This window comes from Malus domestica, chromosome 11, assembly GCF_042453785.1.
Source record: "Malus domestica chromosome 11, GDT2T_hap1".
Taxonomy (NCBI): Eukaryota; Viridiplantae; Streptophyta; class Magnoliopsida; order Rosales; family Rosaceae; genus Malus; species Malus domestica.
Genome location: NC_091671.1, coordinates 29,001,856 through 29,013,304, shown reverse-complemented (window position 1 = coordinate 29,013,304; position 11,449 = coordinate 29,001,856). Strand labels below are relative to the sequence as shown.

At 41.2% G+C, this 11,449-nt stretch overlaps 1 protein-coding gene across 1 annotated transcript; it reads right to left on the bottom strand.

Moving 5' to 3' along the window:
• Positions 1–6,300: 6,300 nt before the first annotated feature.
• On the bottom strand, positions 6,301–10,227 carry LOC103448357 (indole-3-acetate O-methyltransferase 1). The gene is made up of 4 exons (XM_029088881.2): positions 9,958–10,227; positions 9,428–9,844; positions 7,742–8,017; positions 6,301–6,842 (listed from the first exon to the last, which is right to left on the bottom strand). The coding sequence occupies exons 1-4, from the start codon at positions 10,066–10,068 to the stop codon at positions 6,489–6,491; spliced, it is 1,158 nt and encodes a 385-aa protein (XP_028944714.1). The 5' UTR covers positions 10,069–10,227; the 3' UTR covers positions 6,301–6,488.
• Positions 10,228–11,449: the final 1,222 nt, after the last annotated feature.

The window sequence follows — 11,449 nt, the reverse complement described above, 5'->3', positions numbered from 1 at the left end:
GCTACCAAACCACTGGATAAGGCCAATTATGCAATACCTTGATAATCCCAGAGGTAAACACGATAGAAAGACAAAGGTCCATGCCACAAACTATGTCTCATACCAGAATGAGTTGTATCGAAAAGGCGAGGAACGTTTATTACTGTTATGCCTCGGCCCGCAATAAGCCGTTCAAGCAATCATAGAAGTACATGAAGGAATTTATGGAGCCCATCAATTAGGACGCAAGATGCGTTGGTTACTTCGCCGCCACGGTTACATTATGGAGCCCATCAATCAGGACGCAAGATGCGTCCAGTGTCAAATTCATGGACCCATCCAAAGGGCCCCGGCCGAATTACTTCATTCGGTTACCAAACCTTGGCCATTCAAAGGATGGGCAATGGACGTGATCGGAAAAATCACACCATCCTCTGGAGCAACGAAACATGCATGGATACTCGTGGCAATGGATTATTTCACTAAGTGGGTCGAAGTAAAATCATACGCCGAATTAACATCCAAGGAGGTTTGCGATTTTATGGAGGAACATATTGTGACCAGGTTCGGCGTACCAGAAACGATCATAACTAATAATGGCACAGTCTTCACGGCCGAAAGGTTCAAAGAGTACACGACGAGCTTAAAAATTCAGCTTGAGCAGTCCACACCATACTATCCACAAGCGAATGGACAAGCCGAAGCAAGTAATTAGGTTTTGATCGGTATTCTTGAAAAAATGATAAAAGAAAGGCCGGGCATGTGGCATTTAAAATTGAATGAAGCCTTATGGGCATACCGGACTTCACTCGGTTGGCGACAGGAACCACCCCATATGTGTTAACCTATGGACATGACGCGGTGTTACCAGTCGAGCTAAGTGTAAATTCTTTATGTGTGATCGAGCAGAGTAGCTTGTCCAACGCCGAATACAACCAGGCCATGTTACAAGAGTTGGAAGATTTGGAAGCAGATCGGCTTGATGCTTACAATCTTCTAGTGGCACAAAAGAAAATTACTGAGCGAGCTTATAATAAAAAAGTCAAACAAAAAACGTTCGGCGAAGAAGAGTTAGTTTGGCAAACTGTGTTACCCGTGGGAATTAAAGACCCCAGGTTCGGCAAATGGTCACCGAATTGGGAATGACCGTTTGTCATCCATAAAGTTCTCGGTAAAGAGGCATACCATCTTAGAGATCGAACCGGTATTATTCACAAATTACCAATTAATGGAAAGTTCTTAAAAAAATATTACCCAGTCACATGGGAGATGCAAGAGTAAAAGCTTGTTTTCATTTCATTAATAAGATGGTTTACAATCAAATTATTCTAAGGCGATGAAGGAAGAAGTGTTCCAAGAAGTGCCTTCAGCTCCAGCCACCTCACCTCGCCCATTATGACCTTGGCCTGCCTGTTCTTCTTGTCCAACTTCAGCTACTCGACTCGCTTCGCGTTCGTCGTAAATTCGATTAGACAAGATTTCTCGCCTGACTCAAAGTCTCTCGCAAGCTTAGAAGCAAGGGCCGACCTTCGTTTTGCCAGTTCGGCCATTTGACGGTCGAGGTCAGCCAAGACTTCCCCTTTCATCTTTAAGGCATCGATTTTCGGACGAAGAGTTTCCTAAACAGCCAGTGCAGTTTTCAAGTCATTATCAGCCCGAAGAGCGTTCTCGAGAATACTGAAGGATTCCCAAACTCACTCCAAGGTGGACGACGCTTGAACGACAGCCTCAGCGCTCACTTGACCATCTGCTCCAAGATCGTTTAGGCATGCACCCAACGAATCGAGCCCTTTGAGCTCAATGACTTATGATGCCGAGAGAGATAAAACTTCTTGTAGCTGAACCAGAGCAGCTGAATCGGCAGGTGCAGTCGTAGCGGCCGAAGGACCAACCGCTCCAGAAGTGCTTGATAAGGAAACATTAAATTCGACTTCCCATGAAGGTTGCGCACAAAAATCATTTTAAGTACAAGGAAATTATGAAAGAATATAGCAAGAAGGTTTTTGTTTTAAACCTGCTAAAATGAGACTTCGGCCATATCTTCGAGTTCGTTGCTCGAACCTAAAGAACTTAATGGCCGAGCCCAGTGCCTTAGACTGCTTCTTAGTTCACGCGGCTGATGGAGGTTATCTACGTTCGATGGCTACTGAGGCGGTTAAGAAATATAGATAACACCCTTAGGCACGTAGAATGTCCGATGAAAAGAATGGGTAGGCACCTGACATTCAATATCTTCTTGGTTTAAAGATCTAAGGCAGAAAAGTAACCAAATAAAGGCAGTAGGGGTACTTATGAAGGTCGAAGTGGCTTCTTGGGGAGGAATGTTGAGGTCCTGGTCCTGCGGATGAACGGATGTTTCCAGCGTCACTTCTGGCTCGACAGCAAGACGTTTGCCACAATCGTCTGCAGGAGGGCCGACTTGGACAACCGCCTCTGATGTAGGGGGAGGCGGATCATGTGGTTGAAGGCGACTCGTCAGTGGAATCTCATCGCTCCTGTCGCTCTATTCTAGAACGACTACCGCGTGTTTTGGATTTACGGGAAGGTTTTTCTCAACCAAATGGGCCATCCCTTCCAAGACAGGCGCATCAGCTGGCCTTGAAGTTGCAGACGCCTCGACTAGTGGAGCAACAACTGGTCCAATGACTTGAGAAGCAGGTCGTACATGGGCCTTTTCTTTTACTGGTACTGGCCGTTTCTCTGTCGAAGCTTGAACAACAGGGGTAGAAAGGGAAACATTAGGAGTCGTCACCCTCATAGTGTGACTGGAGATAACATGAATCTCACGTTCTCCTTTCCTCGCCAGCTTCTTGACCCGTTTTACTGGTTGAGGGGGTTCGAAGGCCGTCTCGGCCTCTTGACGTGGCCGTTTGCTCAGCAAGGCCTATGCGGTAGGCTTAGCCCTTTTGGAGATGGTCGATTTTTTCCCAGCCGTAGCCACAACGACCACTTCCGTGATTTTTAGTGACCGACCACCTAAGAAAGCAAGAGCAAATTAGTAGAGTTCAAAGTCGAAGACAGAAAGAAGAAATAGACCGTTACCTTGAGATTAGGAGGCAGAAGCCTTATTGGGTCGACCGCCGAAGAGTTTGTTCAGGACGTTTCGACCGGAACACCAAAAAAGTTTTGGGTATACTCTTCCCACCAATCACTGAAAGTGTTAGTGCTAAGAGATTCTAGAATGGTTGGCGAAGGCGAAATTTTTGGCACCGTTCTTGAAACTCCTTCTTGGCATCCTTGCACTCCTTATCTGAAGAGCCAGATAGGCGTCATCGGTTCAGTTGGGAGCAAGAAGTACGAAGAGGCACCGGGTAACCCTGAAGATAACCGAGTTGCCGACCAGTGAATTGGGGGTGATATATTTCCCAACTTGCTCAGTGCGCGTCACACCCAAAAGGAAGGTCGCGGGTAAGCACAAACGACCCCCAAGATTGACGGAGATCAGCATCATCATCTACACTCCATGTTGATGTAGAAAGTTTGATCGACAAAGGATATTCTCGACGACGGCAGATCAAGAATTCGTTGTCGGAAAGGGCATCAAGGCCGAAGAAGTATCTGAACACGTCTTCGGCTTGGTAAGGAGGTACTGGTCGAGAAGCCACCTGAAGGCCGAACGCTTCAGTAGGCAAGAATCTAGCAAACTCTGGCGGAAGGGTGACGAAATAGACCTGCAGCCAGAGTTAGAATACCCAGAAAGGGCCACTCTAGTGTAGGTCGATCTTCTGAAGGGTCATCTCGGCCAAACAACGCAGAAGATGGGTAAGAATGGCTGGACTAAGCGCTAGGGTGTGACCGCTAGCCAAGGCTTCGACCACGGGCATGTTCTCGACTAAACATTTGTTGGACTTGGTACAACTAATAAGATTTTTATACTAGTAGAGAAGGGAAACTTCGTGTTCCCCCTGCCGTAGGTTCTCATCCCCCCGGCTGGCAAAGTGGAAGTAGAGAGTGTTGTAGTTGAGGAAGTTCTTATAAAGTTCTGAACTTCCTCATTTTAGGGTTCTTGGCCCTCTCCGCTCAGCGTCTCGATGGCCCGATCGTTGAAAAGTGCCTTCAGATCGATGGTCGATGGGTACCCGGAGAGGGTAGCGTCAACCGGGATACTAAAAGGGGAAGTCCCTAGGATCGCGGTAATGTCGAGGATAGTAGGACCTATGGGGCCAAGGGGAAAAATCATAGTGTTGGTGGTTGAGCACCAGAAGCTTGAGGCTGCCATAAGAAGCTCATTGTCCACGACGAGCTCTATAGATGAAAGACGGATGGCATCGTAAATGCCAAGAGCTTTCCATTGCTCGCCGAAGATCTTTTCCATCCGAGCAACCCAGGTCGCAGTGGTCGAGGGCCAGAAGCCTTGGGGTTTTGCCAAATCCCACCTTGACCATTCAAACCCTAACAGTATGGGTGTTAGGCATTGATCCTTGAAGGGCTCGGTAATGGCTGGTGGCAATGCATCCTTGAAAAGTGGACCAAGGACTTGGTGGGGGGTGCTCATATCACTCTCAAAGCGCTGAGTCTTAATTGAGCGCTGATCGATGATGGTCCCACATTCGTCGCATTCCTTAGAGAGCTTGGAAATGAATAAGGCCATTGGAAATGGTTTTGAAGGGTTTCTGGGAGAAAGTCAGGGGGTTTCTTTTAATCTTTGAGCAAAAGAGAGTTAGGAAAATTTGAAGGCGTAAAGAATGAATGATAGAAGGCCGGGTATTTATAGACTCGTGGAATGGAAGACTAAACGGGGAGAGTGATCAGGAAGATCGCTAATAATGATGGAGTGATGGAGAATATTAATAGACTCAGGAGAAAAAACCAAAAAACTCCCAAATTAAGGGGTCATGATGATATTGTGACAGTGTCTTTTTACGAAGAAATGACGTTTTGGTGTCCGCATGATCTCGAGGGTACCAAAAGATTGGCAAATCAAGATTGCATGATGGCATGCGGCGACAAGTATATTGATTTGAAGACGTTTGGACATCCGCACGTCTTGAGGAATTTAAAAATCTCGCGAATCAAGGAGGAAATGATGAAAGGACACTCCAAGACATGCTGAGAAGATGACACTTGGCGAGATATCTGACGAGATCAAGATCGTGCAATCGTGCTTCATAAATGCTCCTTGGAAGACGGAGCATGGTGTCGCTTCTTCAAGGTCAGGCCTCGGCCAGAGACTTCAGGCTGAAAAAAGTCCTCAGAAGTAAGGGGGCAATGTTTGGGCCCAAAATATTGGTTTGGGCCAAGATGGATTCTCGGCCCGGAAGGCCTTACGAAAAGATTACCGTGGACCGTTTAGTTCATAAGCTTCCTAACCTAGGTTGGTCAAGTCATGCTGAGAGACGTGTAATTGAATCCTGGCGCAATAAGGAGTCTCGGCAAGATATGGATAGAAGTGAATCCGGCTTGATAAAGGACTGGACTCAAAGTCATAGTGAAAATAGGACTGGTCGAGATGGTGTTTAATTAGAAGAAGAAATCCTAATCCGAGTGGGGTTTTAACTTTATTGAGAAAGTACTTGGTGCTATAAATAGATGAGGCTGTGCATCGTTCAAAGCCTCTCCAATTCAACACACAACTGCCCTGCGCAAATTCTCTCAACAACCTTGAGACTTTTTCCTTTTCTTTTTTCACCAACACACCTTCAGTTTGGATAAACATCACTGTGAAGGCAACCAGTGATATCTTCAGTCAACATAGATAGCACTGTCACTGTAGAACCAGCCAGTCTCGCATCATCTTCAGTCAGCATAGATAGCACTGCGTTGACGGTGACTGGTTATTTATCCAAGTCTCGGTCGAGAAGGATTTCTGAATCCTTATTGGTCGAGGTCATGTCATTAGCCTTCTCGGCAAAGTGAGGTGTTACAGTTTATTAGGCTTGGTACATTGCATGCCAAGTTAGTTTATGATTGGATATTCTCAAGTGGGATTTAGAGTTCGGCATTCCGGCGGCCGAACCACGTTTATTGTTAAGACATATATCCGCTTTGAGTATTTGTGCCCTTACACTTTGGTGTCGATTCAGCGTGAGTTTACTCTGACGAATACCATCACTGTGACCGAATCCGACGACGACGACGATTTGTGAACTTCGTAAGAATAGTAGCCTTGTCTTCAGGTTGGAGAACCCAAGAGGTTGAGACATGTTCCTTCCTCAGTCGGAATCGCAAGACGTAGAAGTCAGCCGCGCACCCAAAGCAACATAAACATATTTTACTCCTCGGCCGACGAGTTGGCATGCCCCACATTCAACCGAAGGACGTAGTTAGCTCATAAATTACTCGGCTTGCGCGCCACGTAGGCTTGGTAGTTTATAGGGTCAATAGTCACAAAAGCCCTATAGGCATATTAATAAAGGTTACTACCACAGTCAACAAAGTACAAGCACACAGAAAGAAAGAAAAAAAGAGTAAGCCCCAACCTTAACTTTTTTTCCTCTCTTCTTGTGTTTTGGATTTCTATGCAATAAAGATCACACAACTATAGAAGAACAAAAGGGCACATTTCCTAATTAAGCAAGAGAAAGTGAGGCCACTATGTGAAAGAATTGCAACTTCTCCAGTAGCTCTTTGGCTTGGCTTGTGCCCCTTTTCTCCACCCTTGAGAACAACTCATTGCCAAGGTGGTCACCGATGTGTGCATCGACGAGGACTCCAGCAACGCTCCTACAGCTGTTGGCAAGGGCTCGACCGACTTCAGCGGCATCATCAGGTTGGCTCACAACAAGGGGACTTCCTCCTTTAAAAATCTCGAGCTTGTTTATGGTGAATGAGCCATCGGCTTCCACTACTTCCTTGAAGTCTTGTAAACTTGATGCATACACAGGAATGTTGAAACTGTCACGTTTCTCACTAGTGATAAGTCCCTGCAAAAAAACATACATTCATAGTTAATTAATCTATGGATCAGAACTTTATATGTAAAAACTCAAAAGTAGTATATTAAGGTTATAGGAAAGGATAAATCCAAATCCAAATATTTATGATTTTCTGAAATTATTTGTAGTATATAAATTATTATATTATTGATCACATTTCTTATAAAAGATAAGGTCTTCAATAAGGCAAGTTTTATATGCTACAATTTCATAATTAATTTGTTCCATGATTAATTTGAACGTGTTAGCAATAAGACGGAGAATAAAATAAGAGAGCATATGTAAAAATACTTACCAACCATGAAGAAAGTTTACCACTTATTAGAAGATCATAAGTACGTAATTTAGGTCTCTTTCTTCAAATTTTTTATTTTTTATTTTTCTATGAACACTGGTCATCTAACTTATCCAAATGGCCTTTGTCCTGTGATACAAGAAATGATTATAACTTCGGTTTTAATATCAAGCTATCCCATTGATCCCATTTTTCAATAATATGGACCACCCGGCAGCCAATGATATATAATTATTTTGCCGACAGTACTAACATACAAATGGAAGGGCCAAGCCAGATCAGTTTTAGAGTTAGCATCCAACGGCTAGAATCAACCCAACTTAATCATGACCAGTGAAAATTCATGATAAAGGTCTTGTGAAACCAATAACACCTAATCTAATCATGCATATCTCCTTTCTTGTTTGTTTATTTGTTTTTGGTGTTTAATTTCTCTTTTGCTTTTTGGTCTGCCAATTGAAGCACAAAAATAAAATGTGACTTAGCTCTATAGCCCTATATACCTATGGTATTATGCATGCACATTGCACACAAAACAAACATTACTGTATAATGTATTTCTCGTGACATATTTAATTAAATATATGATTACCTCTTGGACAAGATCATCCCAAGCATCCTGAAAGTGGGTCCCAAAGAGAAGGCCTGGGCCACTTTCGTCAGTGGGGTCCACTGTGGTCCTACCCAAGCAAACAAGAAACATGGAGCCTCCCTTCTTGAGCTCCTTGGCTCTGGACCTGAGAAAGCTTGCCAAGTCTGTCTGGAACTGCTTCTTGTAGGCAATAGCTGTGCTCTCATTTGCCCCATGAATAAACACCCTTCCTTTGTTGTAGGCTGCTGATCTCTTGTCCAGCACACTCTCTGGGACCTGGGTCCCCATATATAAGAGATTTAACAATTATCATATTATTGCTAATATTATCAATGCCTAAGTTTTGATTTTATACAAACGATATTAAAAGAGATCTTAAGTGTATTTTGAATTGTAACCACAAACAAGATTGTTTTATGGCTGTTGAAAATCCCAAAGCATTTTGCAAAAAGCATGCATCATGAGCCATGTTGCGTAAATTCTTCAAGACATTTTGACCAGGCACACTCTCCTTTTTTTTTGTTCGTTTTGGTTCAACTTATTTGACTTTTTAGTCGTTTCCTTGAACGTAGTTTCGCTTTCAGTTACTAGCTACTTTTTTTATGGTCGAACAGTTACTAGCTACTTTTTTATTTTTATACAACAGTTACTAGTTACTTGAGCACTCAGGAAAAGTATTGGCTAGGTAAATTGGACTTGAATGAAAAATGATTCAGAAGCTTTTGTTTCTAATTAAATATAACAAACCATGATTAGTTTTATTCTATCTTTGTAAACTTAATTAGCCAATCTAGCTAGCTGTATATGATTGAGGTTTGAACACAAAGTTTACTTTAATAATAATAATTAAATTTATTTTTACAAGGGTTAGGATCAGGTAATAATATTTGATGAAGCGTACATACTCAAATGTGTGTTGAATAAGATAGCAATCACGGTAAAAATAAAGAATCTAAAATGAGAACGAGTAAGTAAGCAGTTGAGAAATGTAATTTACCATATTATTCTTAGTTTATATATACATATATATATATATATACATATATATATATATATATATTACTAAAATCGTATAAAGTAATTAGATAACTAATAGAGTTGAATGACATACAAACAAAAGGTTTCCCTTAGTATACTATCGACATATATCGTAACGTTTGGCCATTGTCTGGCATCAGACATTTATTTTTTAACAAACTATATTATCTACATTAAGGGGAAGGAGAATAAGCTTAACCTCACAATGTGCTAGCAATAATGTTGTTCAACTTCTTCTTTGGTGAGAATCGAACCTAAAATCTCTTACTTGCAAGCGAAGATGAATACTATTAGACATCTCACTTTCAAAGATGACATTTTAAAAGGACGAACATAAACACATAATTGTCTTTCCTATGACCACTTCCTTTTAACCTCGAGACCATAATTCATGGCATCAACTTTTTTGACCTATTCAAAACCAGCAAGAAAAACGTATACTTTTCGTTCTTTCTTCGCCTTCTTTTTAGTATTTGTTTGCATCAGCGGGGATATGTTGCATAGTTTCCTTGGATACAAACGTGTATTAATTGGTTTTGCATATTTGTCATCACCAACCTAAAATTTTGTACGTACTATATTATTCTATTAAAAAATCCCATGTAATTAGGTAACTAACTAAGATTATTAGCTACTTTACTTAATTACCTGAGAGAGCCAATGCAAGCAGAACGCCGAGTGAAAAAGGTCAACGGACCTCGATGGGAAGAGCCGCCGGTAAAATGAACCTGGGACGGCAGCAGCAAAGTAGGAGCGGTGGTTGTCAGTGGCAAGCGTTTCCTCCATGCTTCCGCCATGGTTGGCCATAGGAGGGATGAGCTGGAACAGCGTGTTGAAATCATTGCTGGGGAGATCAGAGAAAAATGCAGAGAACTCAGGAGGGTCACATCCCAAGGCCTCATAGCGCTTGGTCATGTGTTCGATGATCACATCTATTATGTAGATGGTGTTGCTTCCGCTTGAGCATCCAAGATCCACAGCCACAAATGGCACTTCTGGAGAGCTCAGTTGCACACTGTCTAGGGTTTCTTTTAGCAGGTGAAGCATAGATCTTGCATGTATGGCCTGAAAATTTAATTAAAACACAATTATTTGGATAATATTAAATATTGAAACATATTAAGTGCTAAATTCATAAAATAAAAAATAAAAATTAGTTTAATGAATTAGCTAATTACCTGGGCTTGGGAATTGTTGGCATAGCTGGACTCTCCTTTGCCTCCTTTCATGCTAAATATCTTCTCGAGCTTTATACTAGAAACTACGACGTTGTCTCCCTTCGGAGCCATAAGAAATTAAGAATATGATGAGTGAGAAGTAGTATTGCTGTTTAAGATTACAAGTGTATTTGAGGGTAAAGGGCGGAGTTGGTAAATGGTGGAGTATATATAGAGGGAGGAGGAGAGAATCAGAGGGAAAGGGAGCTGTTTTTTTAGAAGAGTGACAATAAAGTATGATGATATAGTAGTGCATTTTGGAGTGGCATGATGGCGAGCTAGCTCTTTTAATTGTGTTCCCTAAAGAATTTTCCAAGTGCACCAAATTTTTAAAAATACTGAGTAATATTTATGGGTGTATTCAAAATTTAGTTTTCTTTTGTGTAGTTAATTAAAGAAAAAATTAAATCTTATGCCTTAAATATTAACAAAAACAAAGACCGTGACCAAATTGATAAATAAAACCACATGGAAAGAAGTTAAACATTTTGTCAAGGCATGACCTAATCTAAAACATTCGAGTATCTCCAACAAACCTCATTATTTTAACCTAAAACTCTCAAAATCAAACTTTCAACTACCTAGCTATCCCAAATGCTAAAGTCACTTGATGAATAGTTGCTAGCTAAATCTAATTAAGCAACATGAAGAGAGAATTTAGTTGAAAGTCAAAATTAAATACTGTAAAATTGACTTCACTTTGACATTTTATCTCCTTTTGGCTCTCTGCAAGCCGACTTCCTCCGTTCCTTTCCTCCTCTAAACTTGATCGACAAACACTCTGTTCGGATCTATTCCCACCTCAGATTAGAGAGCAGAATATTTGAAACCCTAGAATTTCCCTCGAATCGAGCAGAAAGATGATTTCTCTTTCTTCTACTTCTGCTAGGGTTCAGTACCAGTATGCCCAACTGTGTTGATCTGAGCAAAATTAGGTTCGTGGTAGTTGAGTTCATTTTCTTATTATCTTTTTTTCAAATATAATAAAATATTTAGCACTTGAGTCACTTTCATGCTAAAGTAACAAAATTATCCTGAAATTAAATCAGAGTTAAATTGTAATTGACTAAAACTCTCTATGTAATCATTTTTAATCTCAAAAACAACTAATCACTCATTAATCTTTACCCTAATCACTTGATGGTTTTTAATTGTAATTTCGTGACTATTTGATAAAGAAATTGAGTCTAACAAAAATTTTAACTTTTCTATAAATAAATGAATAAAAATATTAAAGTAAAAGGTGATATATACAAAGATGAAAAAAGACAAAAACTAACCTGGGATTCGGAATTGTTGGCAGGGTTGGCCTCTCCTTTGCCTTTGTTCAAGTTCTGAACCTTCATATCAGAAACAACTTGGTGTCCACTGGAAGCCATAGTTGTATGGTTCGGGGAAGAAAAAACCCTATTGTTCAATATGCAGAGACAATGTCAATAAAAAGAGATGGAAA

What these genes read in the sequence shown, in the direction of transcription:
- LOC103448357 (XM_029088881.2), bottom strand. Translation starts at nt 10,068, where the DNA reads ATGGCTCCGAAGGGAGACAACGTCGTAGTTTCTAGTATAAAGCTCGAG. An exon ending in GCTTGCATTGGCTCTCTCAG is followed by an intron (nt 8,018 to 9,427) that starts GTAATTAAGTAA and finishes ATGGGGACCCAG; the next exon opens with GTCCCAGAGAGTGTGCTGGA. An exon ending in GGGATGATCTTGTCCAAGAG is followed by an intron (nt 6,843 to 7,741) that starts GTAATCATATAT and finishes GTTTTTTTGCAG; the next exon opens with GGACTTATCACTAGTGAGAA.